The 27,292-nt window shown below is 36.8% G+C and overlaps 1 protein-coding gene across 5 annotated transcripts in view; it reads right to left on the reverse strand.

Annotated features, from left to right (window-relative positions):
• The window catches only part of ZNF277 (zinc finger protein 277), a 132,013-nt gene that overhangs the window by 41,013 nt on the left and 63,708 nt on the right, over positions 1 to 27,292 (reverse strand). For 4 of the 5 annotated variants that reach the window (XR_009008867.1, XR_452241.2, XR_452242.3 and 1 more), the window contains exons 2-4: positions 24,129 to 24,330; positions 16,344 to 16,432; positions 15,995 to 16,077 (exon numbers count right to left, since the gene is read on the reverse strand). Coding sequence is in view for 2 of the 5 variants with exons in the window: in XM_007195098.3 (XP_007195160.2) it covers positions 15,995 to 16,077; positions 16,344 to 16,432; positions 24,129 to 24,330 (374 nt within the window). In the remaining 3 variants the exon portion in view is untranslated. The remainder of the gene's footprint in view (positions 1 to 15,994; positions 16,078 to 16,343; positions 16,433 to 24,128; positions 24,331 to 27,292) is intronic. The other variant, XM_007195099.2, reaches the window with a different exon arrangement.

Consider the following 27,292-nt stretch of genomic DNA (forward strand, 5'->3'; position numbering starts at 1 on the left):
CCACGTTTGCTTTTTTTTCCTCAGAACGTACCCACTGTAGCTTATCTAGACACACAGCATATAACAATAACCTTTCTCTTTAGTGAACAAGTTCAGCATCCAGGGGATAGATATCTGGAAAGGTAGGGCAACATAAAAATCTTTCTTACAAAATATCCACACAAAAACTTCATTTAGATCAGTCTTAGATGGATTATTTCTCAGCATTTGAGGCTTTAGAACACGGTAAAATAACAGGAGATATAATATATACAAATGCGATCATGCCTTATTTCTGACAGTTATAAAAAGAGGTATACTGGCTAAGTAGATTTTCTTGATCGTAGAAATTTTAACTTGGTATTTAAAGGGTTAATAGTTTTACACAAAATGGTTTCCAAGACACCTCTCATGTTTCCCCTACTTTCAAAACTTGAGATATGATTTAACCTTTTCTGTATGATGTAGGGTCCTTGCTATGAACAATTACTACTATATTGTACTGTAACGTATCAATTTACTTTCAGGATCTCTTTGTCCCTACAAATGACTCTAAACTGTTGTGCTCTTCTGGTTGGCCTTCCTTCTCACTCTTTTATGGTCATCGCTGTCAGTGAGTCTACTTCTGTACCCACCAACTGGCTCTGCCATCTACACCTCCTTTTCATTTGCTATCCTCTGCATAGACCTCCTGCTTTTCTCCTTAAACTAGAACAAGATTATAGGAATTCCTAAAATCCAGCTAAAGAAAAATAGATAATCAAATTCTATGGATAAAATTAAGTCAAATTTGTTTGGTATCTGAGAAAGAGTAGCTCCCAGTATTTGGATGGGCTTTGTGGAAGTTATTTTTACCTCATAGGGATGCTTTTTCTCTGATTTCTGTCTTCTGTGCTATTTGGATCTACTGAGGTTACCAGATACCAGATGGACAGATTTATAGGAAAGACTTTCCCTGTACACACACATTTAAAAAGTATGTTTATCCGAAGCATGTCCAGAGAGATGGAAGTCAAAATCTGATTGTAAATGGACCTTAAAAAAAAAAAACCTAGCATATAAATATGTAATGACTTTATCTGAAAGTGAAACAATTAAAACTGGTACTTAAAGTAACCTGAAATAGCTCCCTGTTTTCTACTGAATAAAATCCACAATCTTTAGAATGGCATTCACATTGCTTTGTACCTGATTCTACTCTAGGTTTTTAAAAGCCTTCTCTTGCATTGCTTCCCCATATAAACTCTGTTACAGGGAAAAACAAGAACATCTGCTATAATCTGTGTATTACTCTTCTCAATAGCAGTTCTCAGTTACTTATTGTGATTCCTCAGGCCACTCAATGGTCTGGAGTAACTGTTCTCTCTTTTTTTCTTTTTCTTTTTTTTTTTTTTTTCATCCATTTTTGCCAACTGGAGTTCTCTTCCCTAATCCTTCAGAGCTCAGTTCAAACACTACATCTCTGTGGTGAGTGGGAACAACAACTGATGGGGACTCAGGAGATGTGTATTCTTGTCCTGTTTTAGTGACTGACTAGCTCTAAATGTGGCCTTGCGCATGCCACTTCTCTAGGACTTAGGTTCTGGTGATCTCTAAATTGCTTCTGAAACATTCTACAAATCATAACGTGGATTGACCCTGACCACTTCTGTGCTAGAAATATCTTCTTTTGCCACCACAGTATGTAGTGTTCCATAGATATCTATATTGCTTGGTCTTCAAGAAAACTATGTCCCAACCATCTCCACTAAGAGAACATGAGCTTCTTTATGTCACATGTACATAATTTATTACAGTAGAGTCTTAAAAATACATGATAACTAAATTTACACCCCCAGTGCAACATACACACTACAAATCTGAATGCTCTCCTGAAAATCAAAATGAAATTCTCAAAGGAGAGGAGTTTATAAAACACTTGATTATCTCTTACTCATATAGGACTGGCACTTCATATAGACTATAAAACGGAGAGCTTTCCACAGCAATAGTAAGTTGATATTTATTTAAACAAAGACAATACCCTACTGTATATGTAAACTATCCTAAAAAGTGCAATTTATTATTGGTTATTAATTTAAAAGTTCTAAAGTAGCTGTTTTTTTTAAAAACTCACAACTGATAATTTTTAGAAATATAAAGAGTTACATAGAGAATTTTATATTGCTATGGGATAGGAATTTGGAGAAGTTTTTACTTTTTTTCACTTAATCGCTTTCATTTTAATACAGTATATATACTTTTAATAAGTATATACCTTAAAAGCATAACTATCAATTCATGTTTCTCACTAAGATGACTTTTTGAGAGAAACAGGAGATGCAAGTCAAGATAAGGAAATGAACTAGAATGATAATTATTAAATCCAACAATTAAGGAAACTAAGTATATTGAAGTAGAACATTATTGTTTTTGTTTTATTCTTTAAACATATTAAGAAATAAAATAATGGCAACATGCTCTCCCTCTTATCTACTCTAATAAAGCCTACTCTATGAAATGTCTGTCTGTACATTATAAAATAAATAGGAAATTATTCTTATTTCTTAATATAGGAACACGAAATATACAGATATACTTTTAATCAAATTTTACTTATACATAAAATAAATCATGTGAAGATGCAAAAGAAATCATTTTATTTCCGCAACTATTATATCCTATAAGAGCTTTCATCATCCTGTTGTAATCAATTCAGTAAATTAAGAAGATGGTTCTCATTTATTTGTTGAAATTGGCTTTGCTGACAGTTATGTCATGATATGCCAAATGAGTTAGTAAACCTGGAAGCTATTCAAGTCACGTAACTCTGTCAGTGTCTCTTATTTTCTTACCATTTTTTATTATAAAAAATTTCACAAACAGGAAAGTTGAAAGGCTAGTACAATGAACATTCTTATACTCAATATATATATTCAATAATTGTTCACATTTCACCACAGCTTCCCTCTCTCTCTTCACACAAACACAGACACACACACACACACACTATACACACATATATATTGAGCACTAAACATCTTTTGTTTTGCTGAATCATTTGAAAGTAAGAAAGTGAGCTGCAGACCTCATGACACTTCACTCAAATACTTCAGCATCCCTCTTCTAATAAGGCCTTTCTCCTATATACAACCATGGTGCCACTATCATTATACCTAAGAAAATCAATAATAATTCCAAAATAGTATGTAACATCCAGGCAATATTTAAATTTCTTCAACTGTCCCAAGAATGTCTTCTAATGTTCTTCTCTTCCCCAACTCCCACCAAGACCATCCTCGGTTCACACATTTCATTTGGTTGTTGGGTGCCCTGCCACCAAATCTTTGTCCCCCTCCCCTTCCTCTTAAAAAAATTTTTTTTTTCATCCATCCGATTTCCCCACTCTCTAAATCATAAACCACAAAATAACTAACCAGCTTGGGACTTAGGCTCTGATGTCTGGCAAAGGGAAACTTTTCCCAACTCAGTAATGGTCTTCTAAAGTATATGGATGACTGCTAGGAAAACCTTGTTAATTTTACTAATTTTATGTAATGTACCCCACCAGATAAAAAGCTTGCTAAGGGGCAGAACTGCTAGGTTCATCTTTGTAGTCCCTACCGTGCCTCACCGACAGGAGTAAGCAATAACCGTTGAATGGAAGTGCTCTGTTTCCTATGGTCTCTACTTCCTCGGACCCCTTGAACAGTCAGGAGGAATCTAGGTAAAAGAGAGCCACATCACCACTATGTCCCTCCACCCTTATTCCCACTGCTGCTAACTTGGTATGATGTGACAAAACAACACTCAGCTTTAATGATTCTGTATCTCCTTCTTCTGTAGCACACATGTTGATTGCTGCTGATCAAGCATTAGTGAGGAAGAAACTGGGTGGAAGACACTTGGGCAACCAAGAACAAATTTTTTTTTCTTTCCTCCTGCCCTTCCTTCCTTTCTTCCTTTGTTAAGCTTGGTATCTGATAGGATTAATCATAGCATATGTTTGAAGTCACTTATGAACAGAAAAATATAATATTAGGAGACAATCCATAGAAAGCATCACAAAGATGTGCAAATCCAAGCCACCATTTTTGTGCTTTTATTTTTCTAAAAAATCCCACGCTGGGTAGATATACTAGATTTTATTCATGGATTTATAGAATAGAGGGATGAAGAGAACGTCACAGATGTTATATGTTGGAACTTCCCAAAGCAGCTGATGAAATCAGATAAAAAATAGGCTTGGATAAAAACCATAGCTGTAAGAATACAGCTGATGTATTAGGCAAAGAGTCATAATAACAAGCTGTATGTTTATGTAATTGGTTTAAAGTGTCAAGAATGGTAGCAAAGGGGTCAGTGCATAGTCTTTTATCTTTATTCATAAGCCGAAGCAGAGGAAACATTAATGAAACAGCAGACACAGCAGATGGCATGCAACGTAGTCACAGGGGACTGACATATAGGTAGAAAATGAAATTTGTGAGTTAGGTTGGAAATTATAAAAATCATCCAATTTGGGAAAAAGCAATTTAGAAAATGTCAATTTAGGTAAGTATTTGTACACAGGAAAGAAAAAACTGATGCTTAAATGACAAATCCAATGGAAACAGCTTGCATTAACATAAGGAAGTAAAACTAAGGCTGATGTTATTAATTACAGATATCAAAAACATTTTATTGATACTGACATATTAGATTCACAATAGTTTCCTGGCTAAATGGCTGTATGAGTGACTATGAGAGAAAATCGCACACTCCGAAGGTTCCCTCCCAACCTAGCTCAAAGGCAGCAGCATGGCAGAACCTGCCAGGAATTCTCAGTCCAGGAGCCCAGTTGCCCTCCTCCAATAAAGAACACAACAAATCTCCCTAATAAAGGTAGAGCAGTGGACCAAAGGCTCCACAGAAGGGCAGTAGAACTCCTTATTCCTCCTGCTTTCTATTTCTAGAACCATGTATTATCTCTGAGGTATTTGGAATGATTTCATTTAAGTATTTCAGGTGATTACAAAACAATATAGCATAAAAATGAGTAAAGGAAGAGAGAAAAATTCGGGTGGGATGGGCACATAAATTGAAGATAAAAAAATAAAAAGAAAAAACATACATGTACACTTATATACACACCCAAACCCACACATCCAAACTTATAGGTGGGCCTCAAATTTGGCTATCAGTTTTCTTAGATGAGGGAAGCAGATGGACAGGAGTTTGTGTAACAAAGAATTTGGCTGGCTTTTCCCCCTGTTCCTAGGAGATAACCTCTAAAGCCTTGGAATTTCTTGAGTGGCTGGAGTGCCTCTGTTATTCCTGGTGGGCCCTTTGACTCCACCTGATAGTTTATGCTAATGAGATAACTCAGAATGGGGACTGCCATGCCACAAAGACCAACCATATGATTAGTGGGTTAGGGCTTTGAGCCACAGGATATCAGTCTGACTTCAGGAAGGGGAGGGGAACTTGAGTTTGAGTTTAACCATGTGGTCAATTAGTCAATCAGTCAAGCTTAATGAAGTTTCAGTAAAAACTCTGGACACCAAAGCTCAGGTAAGCCTTCCTGGTTGCCAATACTGTGTGTATGACACACGCCGATGTGCCAGAAGGGCAATACATCCCTGGGGACAATGGAAGCTTTGTGTCTGGGGCTCTCCCAGACCTCACCCTATGTATCTCTCTGGCTGGTTCTGATTTGGACCTATTTCTACAATAAAACTGTAATCATACATGTAGTGCTTTCCTGAGTTTTGTGAGTCATTACAGCAAATTAATGAACCTCAGGGGTTAGTGGGAACCCCCTGAATTTGTAGCCAGCTGGCCAGAAGCGAAGGCGGCCTGGGGATCCCCCAACTTGTGGCTGATGTCTGAAGTGAGGATAGTCTTGTGAAGTTTGGCCTAACGCTGGGAAGCTAGAAGTCATTGAAAAGAAGTATACTATGTGATATAATGGGCGATATACCAAGAATAAATATACCAAACAAGATGGACTGTTTCTCACATTGATTCTCCAAAGCTGACTCTCGTGCCAAAGCATATCCCAAAACTTAGTGAAAGCAACGCCTTCACTAAGATAAGATAAGAACTGTCATGATACAATACAGATGCCTGCTTCCTCTTGATTGGAGGTTGAGAGTTTAAGATTTCCTAGAAAAATTATGAACTTCCTTAAACAATTTTCCCTGAACATCGTTTTTATAAATATCAGTTGATAATATTCTTGACTTTGTCCTTCCAGTCAAGTAGCTGGAATGTTACTTTTCTAAGCTCTCAATTGGATGCAGAGCCACTGAACTTAGAAGGTAACCAGGAGACATCTGAGTTGACACTCTCTTAAAAAACTGCATAGTCCTAAACATGGACTGGAGTTGACATGGAAAGTCATTTAATTCTTTGTCAAAAATGACTCAAGGGGGGCTTCCCTGGTGGCGCAGTGGTTGAGAATCTGCCTGCCAATGCAAGGGACACGGGTTTGAGCCCTGGTCTGGGAAGATCCCACATGCCGCGGAGCAACTAGGCCCGTGAGCCACAACTACTGAGCCTGCGCATCTGGAGCTTGTGCTCCGCAACAAGAGAGGCCACGACAGTGAGAGGCCCGCGCACCGCGATGAAGAGTGGCCCCCGCTTGCCACAACTAGAGAAAGCCCTCGCACAGAAACGAAGACCCAACACAACCAAAAATAAAAATATATAAATAAATAAATTAAAAAAAAAAAAGACTCAAGGGGATAGCCACACACTAGATGAAAGAGTCCCCTAGAAAAATCATTTTAAACCCCCACCTCACCCTCCCAACACCAAGTACTAGCCTCCAAAGTTGTACTTCATTTATCATGGTCACAATTTTTAACATGGATTAAATTTTAAGGAAGGTGTCACCAGTTGCCCAGCCCTGACTGGGTGGGTGAGTGGGGGGCTGTCAGGAATGTACCCAAAGAACACCTGACAGTGAGTGACATAATCTGCTGGCATATACTCCAAAGACAAACTTCTAGCAAAATGTATACCAAGGTAACTAAATGTGGTAATTTACTGATACAATATTCACTGATACTTTGGTCAAAAGTCCAAGATTAGATACTAAACAATAACAGGTTTTGGAATTTATTTATGACAACTAGTTAGTAGAGCCAATTGTCTCTTTTAGTAGACAGATACATATGTATGTATATGTCTTTTTGAATTGTATGAAAAGAGGAAAAGCACCTACTTTAACCAAAAGTGGCACTTAATCACTAAGATATTAATTAAAATAAAGCAGAAGGAGGAAGAATTTCACTCTGCTTAGGATGAGGAAAGCCACAAGAGAATATCCTTACAATGAGAAAAAGGTGGATAATAAAAAACCCTAGAAAAGCAAACAGAAAAAACCCCACACAACTTTTTTTTTTTTACTTTTGGCTGCGTTGGGTCTTCGTTGCTGCGTGCGGGCTTTCTCTAGCTGCTGGGAGCAGGGGTTACTGTCATTATACTCCGTTATATGGATAAACTGTAACTTATTAAAGCATTGCCCTATTGTTGACCATTTGAATTTCATGCAACTTTTGATTGTTGTAGCTATAAGCTAAGCTGGGATAAACACATTTGTGCCAATCATGTTTGTCTTTTTTTTTTTATAAATTTATTTTATTTTTATTTTTGGCTGCGTTGGGTCTTTGTTGCTGCTGTGCACGGGCTTTCTCTAGTTGTGGCGAGCAGGGGCTACTCTTCGTTGCGGTGCACAGGCTTCTCATTGCGGTGGCTTCTCTTGTTGCAGAGCACGGGCTCTAGGCGCATGGGCTTCAGTAGTTGTGGCATGTGGGCTCAGGAGTTGTGGCTCACGGGCTCTAGAACGCAGCCTCAGCAGTTGTGGCGCATGGGCTTAGTTGCTCCGCGGCACGTTGGATCTTCCTGGACCAGGGCTTGAACCCATGTCCCTTGCAGTGGCAGGTGGATTCTTAACCACTGTGACAGCAGGGAAGCCCCACACAACTTACTTTGACTCCAAAAAGCTGAACTCAAAAGGTAACCAGACAAGGGACTTCCCTGATGGTCCAGTGGGTAAGACTCTGTGCTCCCAATGCAGGGGGCCTGGGTTCGATCCCTGGTCGGGGAACTAGAGTCCTGCATGCATGCCACAACTAAAAGACCCTGCATGCTGCAAAGAAGATCCTGCGTGTCACAACTAAGACCCGGCACAGCCTAAATAAATAAATAAAAATAAATCTTAAAAAAAAAAAGAAAAGGCAAAAAGACAAATTGAATTCCAAAAGGTGACAAGCTCTCTGAAGAGAGGCAGGGACTCAAGAACTATTTCACCTTTGGCAGAGCATGAGAAGAAAAGGGCAAGTAGGAAGAAAATAGCTGAAATTTTAAAGAAGTTTTAAAGGCTAAGTCCCTGGGAGGCTTGGACACAAAAGGATCCAGCTCTTTTCCACAGGTTGCCTCCAAGTTCTCGGGAGAAAGATTGGGAGTAGGGCAAAGAAACATGAGGATGAGTTGCATGTAGAGGCAGGAATAACTGTATTAAAACAAGGATTATCAATGACACAATACAGTTTCTTAAAATAAATCAATAAAACCCAGTGTTCTCAGCATTTTGAGATGAGGGAGACTTAAGTTTATGGCAATATCAAGACATCTTAAACGAGTAAGAAAACACATGTCAATGACTAAAGAAAAACAGTAAAACAAAAAAGCCAGAGAGAAATTTCTTAACTGGATGATGATATACTCCCCCAAATCCATGAGATTTGATCTGACTAATATCTCACCTTTTTGAAAGATATCAGTACATCCTACCCTTTTTGAAACTGCAATGATAAAGGCAATAACCATCTGCTTGCTACATAGGATACACAGTCAGTATATTTCTCCTACTTTGAATCTCCGTGAGGTGGCTTTTGAAGAGTAAGGAAGAAACAGAATAGACAGAACATCTTTAAAAAATTAACTAGTGGAGAACAAAATTATATAGATTTAATCATTTACATGGAATAGGTCATCACAATGAAAAAAAGCTGAAATACAGAACAAAAGAATGTAAGAGTTAAACACATGAGAGCTAGAAAAGCCTTATTTCTATTTGTATTAAAGATAAAAGGGAATCCAGCCTAGGCAAGAAGAGGAGGACTTTTAAAAATGGAAAGGTGGCTATGGGAGACTGCAAAATAATTTACACTGAAGAAGAGAGAAGCTATCAGCATGGCATGGATCAGTATAGTATTATCTGTCTGAGGAAGTATTTTACTGGCTAAACTCAAGCTCAGGTATAGCCCTATGTTTCTCTGAAGATAGAGGCAACTCCAAAAACACACTGTCTTCAAGTGTTAAAAGAAAATATAAGCAGCTTAGGCCCAAAGGAATAAGAAATTCCTATCTATGACTGACCTAAGATAATAAGAAAGTAGATGAAAATAATTCCTAGCAATGGAAACAGAACACTATTATTTGTCTACATATGTATTTATGTCCTGTTCATCCAATTTTATTAATTCTAAAAATTGACTATCTTGAAAATGTCACATTTGCTTATAGAGGAAGATCCAATTTGATAAAGAATCCTGATAGAGAATGGTGCTTAGAGTTGGAAAACAGGAGTTTGAGTTCCTCCCTTCCTATTTAATACATTATATAACTGTGGCCTTGAGCATATCTCCTAATATCTTCAAACTTGTTTTTCCATCTAAACAGAGATAATGATATTGCCTTAGTGATCTCACAGAGCCAATGTATATAAAAACTGCCATGCAAAATTTAAGTTCTTGTTGAAGAAGGTCAAAGTGGTAAACTTTAGGATTCAGTTTAGTATTGTTTCACACTGGGTTTACATTTGTTTCCTAAATGAAAACATTAATTAATCTGAAGGTTAATATTACTCAGTGGTCACTCTAGCTAACTTGATCTTTGTTGCACTGTTAATAATGACGTTACATTCAATGGGAAACATCATCTTATATTTGGGAAAGTTACTGTGGGTGCAATTAGAAAATTTGTGCTACAAAGCTAGGAATTATGCAGGAAAGGTATAAATATAAATTGACATTACACTTTATAAGTCACTGAGATAATGTGATCCTTTATTAAAAACCTCTGAAATCTATACAGAAAAGTGGCACAAGGGAGAATAATCTTCTTAGTGGGAGATATGTAATTTCATTTTGTTGTTTTACTGTCGGGGGAGGTGGGATATATGAAGTAGCATTAAAAAAAAAACAAAAAAAAAAACACTGTTTCTCTCCAGAGGATCAAATTGTTATATAGGTTAAAATTTTCATAAAATATTTATAGCTGTCATGAATGACCTCTCAAGCTGACATTTATAATAGTGATTAAAAAAACCCACTTTGATGCAGCTAAATGGATGTTTCCCCTAGTCCCAGTTTAATTAAAAGTTATATCTTGGTCTGGGAGTTTATGACTGCCATTTATCTTCTACTGTAGGCAAATGTAAAAACGAGTATTTTTTTATGCTTAAGTGAAAAGTGTAACCCGTGATTAAAGATGTCTGCCTCGGTTATTTCACCTCGCTTCTTTAAATCAGGGAGATCTGACTATATGGCTCTATAGATATGCCACACAAATACTTCAGGATCAAATTTAAGTTAATACTTTATGAACAAGGCTCAGAGAAGATACAAAACTGAACATGATAGTCCCAACCATTAAGAGGCATCTAATCCAGTAAGAAAGAAAGATTTTTAAACAACTAACTATAATTGAAAAGCCAAGTAAAATACTGTATTAACAGAGCTTAGAAGAGGTTATTAATTCTGATTGGTGGCATCAGGAAGCTTTTGTGGAAAGTGTGGTATTTGAACAATGTCTTGAGGCATAAGTTATTTACACAGGTGGGGCTGGCATTCCTGATTGACGAAGCAGATTCCTGAAACCACCTAACATACCAGTAACTGTGAGACAAGTAGTGTTGCCACTAGAGTGCAATCTCTAGATGGGCAGGGGCTGTGGCTTATTTCATCCACCGCTATATCAACAGAATTTAGAACAGTGTCTGGGGCAACATAAATATTTATTAAATAAATGAATAAACTGGACCCTGGGTAATTGAAAGAAAAAATGGGGAAAGATACTGGAAATGTAGTTTGATCCCAGAAAAGCTTAAGAATATGTAGATGAAAAAGACCACTGCAGGTTTTAGGAGAATAAAATGATCTGCTGTGTATTTTTAATATTAAAATTCTGGAGGCAATGCCAATTGATTAGAGAAGTGATTCCACATACAAGGTAAAAGGCACTAGGAGTGCAAAGAAAAGGATGTATATGGGACTCAAAGGTGGAACTGACAGGACTTGACAAATGACTTAGGTATGGGGATGAGTTAAAGATGATTCCAGAAATTTCCAAACTGAGTGACCAGGGGAATGGTGGTACTATTATATAAGAAAAGGGAAACAAGCAAACTATAAATTTTGGTAGAGAAAAAAATAAGTTCAGTTTTAGGCACATTAAAATTAAGGTGTTGATTGAAAATTCATATGGAAAAGTTCAACATAATGCAAGTTAGAACTGGAGTTTAGACGTAAGCCAGGAAGAAAGCTGGAGATGAACCAATCAATGGATATTTACTCTGACTGCCTATTGTGTGCCGGGACCAAAATTTAAGCCATCAGCATAGCAGTGGTATTGATGAGAGTGCATCCCCTGGATGGGGGACCTTGGAAAACTTACCCATTTAAAAGAAAAGAGGGAAAAGAACCACTGGAGGAGACTAAGGTAGAATGATGGGATCAAGGGTATATTTTTAAAGAAGGAAGCTAAAAGGGAGGAAGGTATACAAGCTATTCAAACCCTCAAGAATCTTTCCTAATTCTGTAGTTCCACCTTCAGAGTACAGATGAAAAATTTCAAAAAGTGTCAAGTAGGAATCAAGCTCTTCAAAAAGAAAACTGGGAACTCAGACAAATCTCATAAATGTCACAAGGAACCAGTGAGGTCTAAAAAAAAATGGAAAAAGTGGATCATTTAGATTCTTTATGCCTCCAGCCACTCACACAGAAACAGATTTTTTTTTTTCCCCAAAAAAATGGGGCTTGGAAAAAACACCAATGTGAACTTAGCAATATAGTGAGTGCTAATGAAGGATATTTAAATATAAGACATAATTCCTACCTCAAAGAAATTACAAAGTCATTCTGAATTAACAGCAAATCATACACAGGTATTTACACTAAATCCTTTATTTAGAGTGCCAAATGATTTTTTATTTAAAAATTTCTTTTGGCCATGCCACGTGGCTTGCGGGATCTCAGTTCCTCGACCAGGGATCGAACCTGTGCCCCCTGCAGTGGAAGCAGAGTCCTAACCACTGGACCGCCAGGGAATTCCCCAGAGTTCCAAATGAGAGAGTACATATGAACGATACCTATGCAAGTCATCACTAATGCAAATCAGGAGAGCAAATGCCTCTCTAGTTTGAGGGTCCTCTCTCATGGACTTGAAATCCTACTGACACTGACCTGAGTTCATTGAAAAACACAGACTGGATTATATACCCATTACCATGAAGCAATTTAAATGGTTTAAACTACATTTAAGTGCCTTTCAGGAATGGTATACCAATTCACACTCTTTTAAGTGGCTGAAAAAGTGCTTGTCTTTTAATATTCTTGCCACCATTTAGTGTTATTGCTCTCAAATCTTGTTAACTTGATAGAAGAAAAAAGGTGTGTTATTACTTTTGTTGAAGACTGGTTCATTTGATCATTGGACTTCTTTCTGGAAATGTCTGTTACTGACTTGTAGAGCTTGTTGTACATAAAAGAGAGACATCCTGTCGTCATTGCCAACTCCCAAAGGAAGATCACCCACACCAACCTCCTGCTTCCACACTACAGAGCATAAAATTACGATGAAATGTCTGACTGCAAATTCAGCCTGTCTTCCTGTTACTTGGCAAATCTTTTCTTTTTGTTGATCTTCTGGCCACCATTCCCAATGGTAGCCTATTGTAAGCCTCCTCTGCTTTCCTGAAAGTCCAATCCTAGCCTGAATCCCCTCCCTACACAGACCTATAAGATCATGAGCATCCAGGACAGAGCAACTATCAGAGCCCAGAATAAAAAAGAGTACAAGAGTTGTGGGAAGCAGAGTAAATAACTACTAGACTCGCACAGCGTGGCATGGCTTAAAAAGGCAGATATTAGGCACACCACTTAGCTTAAAGCCTCAGCTTTGCTTCTCATTCACTAAGTGCTCCTGGGCAAAATCATCTTTCTATGCCACAGTTTCCTCATCAGTAGAACAGCATTTAATAGCTATCTCACAGGGTTGCTATGAAGCAAGGATCTAATGCAAAGGCATGGCATATGGCTGGCACTCAGTAATTGTTAGTTTCTTTCCACATCTCCAAGTTGGTCTGTAGTCAGAACTTGCCAGCTTTAAATGGATTTTTATACAGCTACATTTATCATCTTTTCTTCATTTCACTCTCATGGGCAATGAAGAGACATCAATGGGTCTTTCTCATTAGAAAGTCAATCCTGGCACCAAAGGATTTCCATGATTTAGCTTCATCTCACCTCTTCAAACCTATCTCACACTCCTCCAAAAATCTTTCAGATCAGACTTAACTTTCCTGAATATACCTTGAACATACAGATGCATATGTATTTTCCTCCCTTTTCTACAACTCTCCAAATACCCAAATCCATCTCACTGTTAAGACACAATATATTGTTATTTGTATTACTGGCAACATTTATTGAGTGCTTTCTACATAGCAGATACTATCGTAAGTATAACACATGCATTATCTCAATCTTCACAAGCCCTACATTCTATCATTATCTCCATTCCCAAGATAAGAACACATATTTGCGTTTTTTCTCTAGATTGTACACTCTTTTATGACATGAACCATGCCTTGTGCTTCTTTGTATGATCATCTAGTTAAGTAGGAATTCAATGAATATGAATGTATGTATTTCCTGACTGCAATTTCATCATATTTTGTTTCTTTTAAGCTGCCATAACACTCACTTTCATCAAATCTACTACTTTGACAAAGTATAAAGTTGGTAAAAAGATGGGATGTTGTGATTTGCCATAAGAAATGTATATTTGGCTTTAGCCCCCATTCCTGGCACTTAGCTCCTAAGATCTAGGGAATTACTAAGTGTTGAGAGCTATAAATGTGTTTCTTGTTATGTTAACGAGCTGATTTTTGGAGAGTACTAGGTAACCTAAGGACGAGGGCCAACCATGTCATTTTGAGGGTTGGAACTTTCATTCCCCTCAATGTTCAACGATTTAATCAATCATGCCTAAGTAATGAGGTTTCCATAAAAACCCAAAAGGACATGGTTCAGAGAGTTTCCAGGTTGATGAAGCTCTCTGAACTTCATCTACATGCTGCCTTATGGGCCTCAAATTCCATGGGGACAGAGCTTCTTTGTTCAGGATCTCACCCTATGTATTTTTTCATCTGGCTGTTGATTCATTAATATCCTTGGTAATAAACCAGTAATCTAGTGAGTAAACTAGTTTCCTGAGTTCTGTAAACCACTCTAGCAAATTAATCAAACCCAAGGAAGGAGGGTCATGAGAACCCCTTTATAGGGGTTCACAGCCAGTTGGTCAGAAGTACAGGTGACAACCTGGATTTGCGATTGGTATATGAAGTGGATGGCAGTCTTGTGGGATTGAGCCCTTAACCTGTGGGATCTGATGCTATCTTTGAGTAGACAGTGTCAGGACTGCGTTGAGTTGTAGAACATGCAGCTGGTGTCAGAGAATTGCATGGTGGTGTGGGGAAAGAACTCACATGTTGGAGTTGGTTTCAGAATCTTAAAAGGTTATCTAAGTTTTACAGATGTAGCTATTTCTAGGGACTTGAGTCTGTCTACAGACATACAATAAAGATTCTGTGTATTGAGTAACAGTAATGGCTGCTGTGTTACAGTTTGAGTTCTTATAAAGAAATACATAGGGGTACTAGGATTATGTCAGTTTGATCATTTTTGATTAAGACCACTGTGAGTAACAGTGAAAAAACTCATGGAAATAAAACATTATGAATAAGTACTACCAAACAAAATCCGTAAAATTTTACAGTCAATTTATCCTTATTCTGCAGATTTCTTAGATATTACAATAGGGAAAGAAGAGAAACTCAGGAAGTCCTGTTTCTTCACTGGGTTTGTTGCTATAGGAAAAGCATACTTTTTCTTACATAAATCAGTATCCAACAACATCATCTCATGTTTACATAATATAATGTGCTTCAGGGGACTTTCTCAAATCTTATGACTTTGGTAGACAGGATTTATTTTCCTCCTAGATCTCTTGAGGATTTAGCAGAAACACTGAAATCATAGCTTTCTTTCACAACATATCTAGCCAAGTCCAAAGATACAGGGAACACTTATAAGTAACCACTAAAGGAAGAGCAAGTCATTTTCAAGTAATAGTTGAGATTTAGTGACAAATAATGGAAAACTGGATACTTTTAAATAAAATTATTAACTTCAAAAAACTAACCATTTTCTGTTCAACTTCTGAAAATGAAAATTTTCACACCTGTGTATGCTGTTATCTTTTTAAAAGACTAAAGATGCTGAGATTTTCAAATCAGCGTCCTTATCGTTAAGGCTGAAAATGAGAAAGACTATTACGATCAAACTATATGCTTAATTCATAAAGGGGAACAAAAGAAGTGCTAGTGCATAGCACATTCCAGAGGGAGAAAAAAAGTTAATCAATTCAACTCAATTTTAGCTGAGGGCATTCTTCCACGATTGCTGAACCCTAGCATGTGTCAGGCAGCTAAAATTACACTAAAATGTGTAAGCTCTGTTGTTATTTTAGAGATAATCCAGGAAGCAAAACAAAGCCAAAAATTCTCTCTTCATTTTTAACATGAAATGCTTTAATCTTCAATCAAGTGTCTACCTTTTCTGTTTTAAGATCTTTATGTATTATCTCCTCTTCTGTGTATGTTTGAAAGTTTCCAGAATAAAAACAAACAAAAAAGGGCAATAACAAAAATGATTTTGTATGTGTTTCCAACACACTGCTCATTCTTTAAAATAACTCTTACCAGTCTCTGCTTCTGAAGTTCTTCTCTAAGTATTCTATCTTCTGGTAAAACATCACACAGCAAAAAATAATTGTCTTGTTCTTCTGTTGAGAGATCAGGAAAATAAATAAGAAATGATATTTATCACCTTTTCAAAAAAAATTTATCTTTCTTAGAGAAATATATCTATCTATATCTATGATGATCTCTCTTCTGGTACATAGTTCTGTTTTAGCTTTACTGAAGTTATACAACATGAACAGAGCAATTTAATTTTAGCTATTATTTTAGAGAATTATAATTTAAGAAAGATTATTCCTTTGAATTTTTGGATTGCAGGGAAAAGATGGTAGTCAAGATGTACACTTACCAAATGGAGCTGTGGAATTGATTCTTATCACACTACAAAAATCTGTAATGGGCTGTTCAGTGAACCTTTTCCTCCAATATGAAATGTACCTTAGAACAATCAAAAAGAAAGAATGGTGAGAAGACTCAATACACTACTTACTTTAGAATGATAGGATTTTATAAGAACATTTAATTACCCTAAAGCAATAAATCAAATGTTGACTGAAAGCTGCTAGCTAAAAAATTTGTAAATAGAAAGGCAGTAGAGCATTGTAGAAATATGAAATAAATATTTAATGAAATGACAATACCCTGTAAAGGCATGAAAATGATTAAATTTTACCATCCCCAAATTCAATAAACAGACATATGGGAAAATGAAAATGAATTATTTTTATGTGATAATGAAGTCTTTTTGAAATCACATCTAAGTTTATATGAATTTAAAATGCAACAATGATTAAATAGGCTTTATCACACATTTTCCAATAATTTGAAAGTTAGGTGGTTATCTTATACATCAAAAGAACAGATCACGATAATGCAATGAGAAGTCAGTCTAAATTCAGTATCTATATAACAAGATAGAACAATTCCATACGTCCACTCTGTGTCTGAAATTTAGCTTTTAGAAAAACAGCCAAGCTTGCAATTCCTGTATCTAATGAGCTGAGTTAGAAGAAGGACACTGGCTAAATGTAAAAGCAAAGCATAACGCCCAGACCTGCATTATTTGATGAAAGAGGGAGTAAGATGACAGGATTCAACAAGCTGTTCATCTTTCCATTTATCTAACAAGATTTATATTGACAATTACAATCTCATTTATCAAAGAAGAAGCAGAAGAAGAGAATGTGATCTGCTTCAAGGGGGAAAAAGGAAATGGAAAGGTTGACACTATAGTTGACAATTTATCAGGCTACATGTTGATGGATAAAAAAGGAAACTTACAACAAAGGACCAAAACCTGCACAAGAGATGGAACTTAGTTAAACAGACAAAGCACACAGAAAGAGTATATTTAAATGGCTTGATATAGCACCTGTGTTCTGCACATAGCAGGTCCACACTAAATGTTTTAAAGAGGTAGAAGAGCGTTTGAAGAGTCCTGTAAGGTTCTCTAAGTAGCCTCCAGCTCCCAGTATTTTGACTCCTTTTTATTCTCCCTTTTTCTTAATTTCCCAACCCATGGTGCTCTATAGAAAGGGCATTCATTATACATTAGGAAAAAAAAATGTGCCGGGAGAGAGGTCTGAGAGAAAGAGAGAAACGTGACATGAGCTAATATAAAATATAAATGGATGACAACACTGAATATAGAATATATAAGTAAAAGAAGTAAAAGATGGGCTTCCCTGGTGGTGCAGTGGTAAAGAATCCGCCTGCCAATGCAGGGGACATGGGTTCGAGCCCTGGTCTGGGAAGATCCCACATGCTGTGGAGCAACTAAGCCCATGTGCCACAACTACTGAGCCCGTGTGCGACAACTACTGAAGCCCACGCGTCTAGAGCCCGTGCTCCGCAAAAAGAGAAGCCGCTGCAATGAGAAGCCCGCGCACCGCAAGCAAGAGTAACCCCAACTCGCCGCAACTAGAGAAAGCCCGCGCGCAGCAGCAAAGACCCAATGCAACAAAAAATAAATAAAAATAAAAATAAATAGATTTATAAAAAAAAAGAAGTAAAAGAATAATGTATAACAATAGAACCACATGCTTTAGTTCTTCCTTCTCATGTATAACCATGCTGTCAACCTGGATGGGTAAGAAGGGGTAGAACTCTTTCCTTATATAACAGTGCTAGACCTTATTTTAAGAGATCTGAAAATGATGTATCTTAGGCTCCAGCTCAGCCTCAAACCATAAATACTATAAATGATGAACCATGACCCTATGTCTAGCTCCCTGGCTCCCACATTAGAAGTGTCAGAGCAGAAGGCATTTCAGGTCCATCAGAGTACACAAAAAGAGGAAAAGCACCTACAAAAGGCTGACACGTTATTCCCTTTGCCATCCTGGCCAGCTTCAGCACCCTCCACTCCCCAGTTATCTTACACAGTTACTCTTATTCTCCTCTTTTCCATTCCCCACTAGTTGCTTTTCTTTCCCCTCCGGGCGAAAGAGAAAGAAAAGGGAGTCAAGTTGTATCTGGAGTTTCCTCATGGCTACCACTAGAATACACCAAGGAGAGGTTCATCACTCTTGATTACTACTCCACTGAAGGCTGTGTGGGTTACACCCTCTGGAGAAAACAGAATAGTTGTTGTCAGCCCTTTATAATATTATTTCCACTATGAGCCTACAGTTCGTTAAAAGGCAGTGATAACTACATGAAGCAGATGACCAGGTAAGAGCAGATACTAGTGACCAGACTGTCCTTTGATTGTCATTGACTAATTCTGTAACAGAGTCAACACAATAAGAGTCTCTTATCTGCACAGATCTTGAGCTAGAAGTAGTTGTGCTTTTTAAATTAAGACTATGGTCCAACCCTTGTGGTTGACGTTTTGTTAACTGACTCCACCAGCCCTGCAGGCAACAGGGAAGACAGGAGCAGGGACTTTGCATTCAGAGATATGAACCTGAATTAAAAGATTTTTTAACCTTTCTGACACTCAGCTTACTCATTTGCAAAATGGATTGTTGATAATTAAACAGGATAACACATGTAAAGCTGTGTCCACCATGCTGGGTGTTTAATAAATGAAAGTTATTATTATAAGAAAAAGTAACATATTTAGATAAGATTAAAGTAGTAAAGAATTTGTTTATTCCAGAGAAATACTGGTATCTAAAACAACAACAAAAACAACAATGATAATGTTTCATCAAATATTTAATGAGCAAGTTAAAATAGTTATACTAGTAGTGCCAGAGGGCACACACAAGTGGCTGAGGTGGGGAAGAGTGATGATGATGATGATGGTCATAAGGATATCAATTATTAGCAGCTACCATTACTGAGACCCAACCTGCCCAAGGTCACACAATTAGAATGTTAGAATTGGGATGAGAATTGGGATCTGTTGTCTCCAAATCCAAACTCAAGTCTTCTACAACACAATGCCTCTCGTGTCATGTGAGGACCAATCTACACAAGAATTTCAGAAAAAGGTAGAAACAGGAGAAAGCCTCTAGAATTACAGTTGTAATGGATACTTGAAGAATTTTCTTCCTTAGAGACCAAGGAGAATGCTTTCTGACATGGCAAAACTGAAGTACAGACATGAAGTCTGAAGGGAGAGGGAAGGTCTTCCCTTTCTGAAAAGCATATTACCTAGAAGCAGCTCTTGGTCTGAACTGCTCCTAACTTCCTGCCCAAGTATTGAAAGTTGAGACCAGCTGTTTGGGGCTGTTGAATTGGAACTGCTTGACTAGGCAAAAGGTACAGTGCCTACAGAGGCACTGATTCCTCTGATGTCCTGATTCCAAAAGTCAATGGCTCTTAGTCTCTAAGGACTTCCATGTTGGGTCCTATTCTCCTTGATCTTTGAAGAGAAGGTTCACATCACCTATTTGTTTTGTATCACAGTTTACCTCAGTGTGGTAGGCACAAGGGAAGTGATTACTAACATTGGCTGACTTAAAATCATGGGGAGATCCTGTCTGACAGAACCTCAGTTACCCTCCTCAAATAGTTAAGACTTCCAATGGGATGAAGAGAGAGAAGATACTGTTATATGCTCATGTCTGGTAGTCTTTACATCGGTTAACAGCTATTTTATTGCTCCATGAGCAAGTGGTCATGAATTCTGGAAAGGATGTTTTTTCAGATACCATCTCTAAGAGCATCTCTGAGATGTTGTTAGGTAGCTTCTGGGGGAAGAAGGATAGAGCAGGTAATAGGCCAGTCCAATAGACACAGAGGTGTCATCTGAGTGGTCTCCTCCTGACCAAAGGCTGGGTGACAATAACATCAAAGGGAAAAAGAATCATGTTACAAAAGCAAAATACAACCATAAACTACCATATAACTTAAATATATACAATTATGTAAAATATCTTATTGTGGTATACTATATAATTAGATCTGAATTGCAACAAACTTTTGACCTAAGTCTAAATTTAAGATGTATCCTAGTTATCACATAATAGTACTTTTATAGTTTATAATTAAAATTAAGAGGTATCAATATATCCATTTCCCTGTGGTTGGTAAAAGCATTCAGATAAATTCTATTCAATTGAGAGATGTCTTAAAGATAGCAGATGTTCAATACATGCACTGGTGGCATTTTTTCCCACCCACTAAAATTTATTGTTTCATGTTAAGAAATCATTTAGTACTTCTTCATTTTTTCCTACTTCTTTAGTTTGTTTAAAGCAACCACTCAATATATAAAGGAAGCCAAGAAATAATATGTGGTATGAACCCTTTATTTGGAGGACAGTTATCACAGCATTTCGTATTTTATTAAAAAGCCATAAAAGTAATTATTAGGTCATCAGCAAATACTTTCTTTTAAGAGAACTTTAATCACATCTCACAAGAAATCCTTGTAGTAATATCATCTTGCCTGCCCAGCTCCCCATTGTAACTGGTGTGCTTACTGACAGAAGCATAAAGATTTGAGATATAGTCGTTAATTAAGTAGCACTGAATGAGTGGACTCTAATATAGAAAGGGGCAAGAATTAAGGAGTTAACATTTTTCTTCTGGAAAAATTTTATCTACTGAATAAAGCTAGCAAGTAGCTCAGTATAAATAACTATGTTAATAAACAGCTCAAAGGAGAGACTTCTACTTTTGTTTCTGTTTTATTTGCTCTGAGAAAATTTTACTGTTACTTTGTTCCAATAAAGAAAATGTTAAATACATTTAAACGGAAACTTTAGAGCTTATTTCTTACAAAGGACAAGGTAAGTCCATCTCTTATCTATTATTTATCGTCTTTATTTTATTTTATTTTTTTTTATTACTTATTGTACTCGGAAGCAACAACTCCTCTCTGAGAAGTTTTATATATATATATAAGAATTATTCAACCTATAAAGAAGTTCTGAGTGAATTAACTCATGCCGATTGAACCTCTCACTATCCCTCCCTCCCCTCAATAACTGCTAAGAAAAAGTCACATAGGTTGTTACATAATATTGAGCAGAGTTCCCTGTGCTATATACAGTAGATCCTTGTGGAACCTAAATGGGAAAAGAATTTGAAAAAGGATACTTGTATATGTATAACTGAATCTCTTTGCTGTACACCTGAAACTAACACAACATTGTTAATCACAACATTGTTAATATGTTAAATGGTACTTAAAAACAACAAAGTTTAGTCATATCCATTCCTGGTCAGTGTGAATTAATCACATTTTTACTTCCTGAGGGTGAAACTTTTATTTAATTAGGAGGAGAGTTGACAAGGAAAATCTAGGTTTCCAAATTTAAAGTACATGTTAACTACACACTTTATTTAGAAAGCACTTATATCAGACATGCATCTTTTTCTTTTTAATTAAAGCATCCATTGTATTACATAACTGCATTTATAGTGTGATTGATCTCAATATTTAATTATTAACTCCTAAGCCCTGAGACCTAGTAAATAATTTGATTTTCCTGCCCACATACAGATGAGATTGACAACAATGATAAAAGAGAGATTGATTAGTACAAATATAGCCACTTAGCTACCATACATAAGTACAAAGGATAAAATACGAACTGATTCACATTTCTCACAGATTTTAGAAGAAGAGAAAGAAAATCTCAACATTACTCAATTATCACTGGTTGATCATCATATTTTTCTGCAATTCCTGAGGGAGAATTTGCATTTATGTGGTAAAAAAGAGTAAAAAAAAAAGTTTTACATCAAAGAAAAGCCAAGTGATACAAAATTTATAAAAGAATAACTCATTTGATAGTCCTGTCAATGGTTATTTGAATAAGAAAAGAATTCAAAGCTCTCTAGCCTAAGAAGTGTCTAAAACAAAATCAACAGATCTGACCACCTATAACAAGGTATCATATAAGAGAAAACTCTCAGAATACTCCCAAAACACACACATGTGTATATACATATATATACACATACAAATTTTAATTGAAAATAAAGAATAATGAATGAGAATGAGAAGCACAGAGTGTTTCCTCTGAAAGCATGTAAGAATTAGTTTATTCCAGTAGTTGGTGGCATATATTGTTCATATAACTCTCCTTCCCTATTCTGTCTCTGCCCCCTAACCATTCAGCCCAAGTCTACTCACAAGTAGCAATGCTGAGTGGATACAAGGGGCCATAACACAGAAGGCACACAGCAGACATTCATTATTGGTGCTATGCATCTGAGAAGGACAAGAAGGGCTAGAGAATAGCTAATATTACCCCTCTGAGCACTGTGGCTATTTGTCCTTAAAAACAAACTGCCATTCTAGAAGTTTAGAGTACTTAGAACCTTAAATGAAAATTTCTCAAAACAAGTTTTACAAACGATAATTAGGTCTTCAGACCAGCATAAATGCCTATTGAAATCTTAAGCTACAGTTGCAGGAAGCTAAGACTTCAAATATATCTTTTGTAATCAAAATATAATTAAAAATTTGGCTACCATTTATTGGGTATAAAAGATATCTCAGACACTGGTGCTATACATGCCCTGTTTTATATAATGCTCAATAATATTATGAGGGCTGGTGTTACCCCCATTCTATAGATGAGAAAGCTGATGCTTAGAGTGGTAAGTAGCTTGCTGGAAGCCATGTGGTAATAAGAAAGTCACCCAGTCTGCATTCAATCCTAGGCCTTCCAGGTTTCACAGTCCACTCTTAATAATACAGCTTGCTGCTTGCAAAACCCATCCTAAGAAAGAAGTTGCTTGCTAAGAATAATGTGGTCTGGGAGATACAGAGTTTAGATGCAGGGATATTATAATATCTGGGCTACTCTAACGTTTTGTAGGGAAATCAATGCAGAACATCTCAAAATGGGACCCTGCCAGATATGCCAAAATATGTGCTTTCAGTAACTATACAAAGCCAGTTAACTACACTGATATTGTTTATATGGAAAATGATTCCAAATTTCAACTAATAATGACCTGTACATAACTACTCCACTATACCTGCTTAAGAGAAGGCATTTCTCTTAGACAATCACTACCAAGAATTAGTCTAGAATTAGTGACTATAATGAGCTCACTTTGGGCCCTGGCTGTATAGGTCAGGTTCCTACATTTCACACATGCCCAATGTTGGCAGTTCCTCAACTACTCACCTCTATCTACTCTTCATCCTCTTCCTCTAAGTACCTCAGTCACTGACCTTAATTGCTGTCTACTCTTATAGCCCTCTGGCTTGTTGAAAGACTCAATATTTTCCTGGTTTTCAACCATATCACAGCATTTAAGCTGACAGTTGTTTGGATGATAAGCTTTTGGCTTAAAAGGCTCCAAGTATCTCTTTCCCCCAAAACTGCCCTTTGGGTGGCCTTTTACCAAGTCTATTCTCACCTTTCTGGAAGAACTCACTTAGTTGGAGAATGCATATCTCCTGAAACATGAAAAGAACATCAATCTGATACAGTTCAACAATGTCCACAATTTCATGGAATGTGGTAAAGGGAATATTATTGACTCTTTGGAAAGTTGGTCTGCTTCTAGAATTTGTAGGACATGCAAAGGTATGTGACATTTTCAAACATAACTTACACACTCAAGAAGGCAAATAAGTACAAAGCTTAAAAAAGACTAAGGTGAAACCGGATAATATGAATTTTCATATTTCTATAGGAATAATTTTATATATGTTATGCCTTTCCTTTAAGAAATAATAAACAATTCTTTTATGGATAAAAACAAAATTTACCTTTGGAAATCAGCAACCAACTTAACATCAGCTATGACAGTCTTATGTTCAATGATCATGTGCTTCAGAAGTTTGTCTTGTTCATCTATAAGAAAATGTTCTTCACAGAAAATGCAAGGCACAGATGGAGAACCTTCTAAACTGGTGGTGCCACCTGGACTTTCTGGCAGGGAAAGCGGCTCTAGGATACAATCCTTACTGTCTGGGAGAGACAAAAAGAAAAAGAAAAAAAAAAGCTGAAATCAACTCTCTTTAGAAGGATGATTTCTCACCTCCTGCATTAAAAGGATCCTAAAGATATTTACATAATTCCAAAAAAGAAAATACACAGTACCCGAGAGCAGGATACTTTATTACTGTTTTAAATAGCTTTAACCCAGAGGCAGGGAGTATAACAAAGCAGCTCAAACTCCCCATTTGCCAGCTTGAATTGGGAAAACCCACTTGTCAGGACAGCTGTTCAAGCCTTCTTCTTGGATACCGGCCAATGGCAGAAAATCTAGGGGTACTTGAGGGGGAAGGCTGCAACACACTGGGTTAAGGTTCTAAGGCCCGTTTGTGACCTATGGCTGAAAGTCATCATGCTGGGAGGCAAATGGTATATATTGAGGCTACAAGTGATGCCAGAACAATCTTTTAAGCTGCTTCCTGTTACACGTGCAAACTCTTTCCCGTTTCTGATTATTTGTCGTGTGCAAAGAAGATAAGTCTCATATTGGGTTAACACAGCATGTGCTGGGTGGCCCAGGTGGCAATTTTTGATGTTGATTTATATCTATCATTTGATTATATAATTATGTATCATAATTCAAGTTCTTGCAAACAAAGAGATGAATGCTCAATAACTAGACATACATGATAAACATTTTTCTTGTCTACACTATTCCTTTTCCTAACATCACCTATAGTATCCTTAAGAGTTGAAGTATGTAAGGTCTACAGCTCTGAATTCAGGGCCTCAAACTATAGCCAGTTGTGTCAGGAGTCCTCTTCAGCCTTCTAGGTGGAAGGCTGGACCTGTCACCTTATGCAGGCTACTGAGTAGTCAGCAACAAGGTAACTAGCGTAAGGCATTTGGCATCTGAGGAAGGGCAGGAGACCTTCTTTGGAAAGAAAGACAGCTATTTCATAGACAGCAGTCTTTGGAATTAGGTTACTATTAATTCTACTGTTAAATTTTATTTCTTATTTTTATTTTACTTTACCTATTTCTAAAGGCCTTCTTAATTGAATAATTAATTGAATCAGTTACTGGTACACTACTGACCATGGCCTAAGAACTGGATAAATGATGTAAGAGGGCAGCATTCATTCACTCACTTAACAAAAATTAGCTGAGTATCTACTGAAGTTTTTCCTGCTTGACTTTGCATGACACTATTCTTACCATCAAGGCCTAAGTGCTTGAAATTTGTTTGAAGGTACAGATAAGTTAAAAGGATAAAGAGAGAGAGAGAATGTATAGGATTTATGGGAGCATGGGGATACAGCAGTCACCTAGGTGAGCTGGAGAGGGAAGGTGTCCTATAAGGGATGTCCTCTAATACATCACTCATAATAAAGTATGCTAAATCAAACTGTTTATCTTAGTTACCTAAAATTATTAAATACCAGGAAAGAAGAAAACAGGGTACACATGACAATAGGGAGAATATTAAAAATATTTAAGCACTTTAGAAGCACTATTAGTAAGACTGGTGTGTTACCCATTATTATATTCATTAAATTAGGTAGTGAAATCAAGAAGTTCTGGAATTCTATAGCTCTTTAGTTGCAGGATACATTTTTCAGTTATAGGTTAAGTTCTGCAGGAACTTAAACCTGCATGTGAAAAATAGGATGGGGAAAGAGGTAGGTGAAATACTTATGAAACTCTGTAATAATATTTTACGTTCCCTAGAATAGGAAAACAAAAGGCAGCATATTCTAAATAAATATTAGTAACATTACCTGCCATCTAGGAAATAACAAGTACTGTACTATATTCTTCTTCCCAAATTTGACTGAGGTATCTGTAAATTCATTTTTCTTAACTGAAGAAAGCAAACACTATATTAATAATCACCACCAATAGCAAGAACTAACCTTACCAGGTGTTTGCTATTTGTAAATTACCAGCAAAGTGTTTTAGGGCACTTTCTCAATTAATCCAACCTTATTCAATTAGTACTATTACAACCTCCATCTTCCAGATGAGAATTGAGACTTAGAAAAGTTAAATGATTTCCCCAAGTCACAGTGTTAGTAAATGGCCTAAACTTACTAATTTGAGCCTAAATTCAAACACTACATTTTTCTGCCTCCAACCCCCAAAGGCAATTCCTCAACTGTGTTTCTTGTTTAAACTATGTTCAGTGCTGTTTTGAATTCATATGTACTTATAAGTCATACTAAATTTATATGCATTCTGCCGTGTCCTGCAGCCTCCCCCATACCACCTCCACCAACAACTCTTAAACCTCAGTAGCCCACATCCTTCAAAACCACTGGGTACTCTACCATTGTCTTCTTTCCTGAGACTTTACTGCAAACTCTCTACTATTCTTCTGTGGCTCATGTCTCTTCCCTTTTGTTTGTTCAACGCCAGTTTTTCTTTTTTCAAATTATTCCTCAGAGAAGGGACCTAAATGTTCACACATACTAGAACCAAATTGCTTACTGTCACTGTAAGGGTATACAGGAGCAAAATCATGAATCTACAGATTTCATGTATGAGGAACTTGTGGTTTGAGAGGTACTAAGTTGTATTTGGGAACTTGAGTTGCTATACATCCATAAAATAAAAAAATTTAATAGAAAAAAACATTTTTAGATTACAAGATTCTACAATTTTCTCCTGATTCCATAATCATTTAGCATTGTGTTCAAATTTATAACAGCATTGATCATAAGAAGTAATCTGTTTACCTTCAGACCGTTAGTCTCTGGAAGACAAGGTGAGTCCTGGTCATCTTTATTTACTTGGCACAAATACTGTGTATTATCCTACCATGAGTACCCACCATCACTGTGTTTACTTTGTGCCAGGCATTGTTAAGCACTTTACACGTACAGTATTAATTCAATTAACCCTTACGGTAATCCTATGACAGAGAGTCAATTTCTACTTTTATTTTACAGTTGAGGAAACTTAGTCACTGAAAGGCTAAGTGACTTGCCCTTCA

This window comes from Balaenoptera acutorostrata, chromosome 7, assembly GCF_949987535.1.
Source record: "Balaenoptera acutorostrata chromosome 7, mBalAcu1.1, whole genome shotgun sequence".
Lineage (NCBI taxonomy): Eukaryota > Metazoa > Chordata > Mammalia > Artiodactyla > Balaenopteridae > Balaenoptera > Balaenoptera acutorostrata.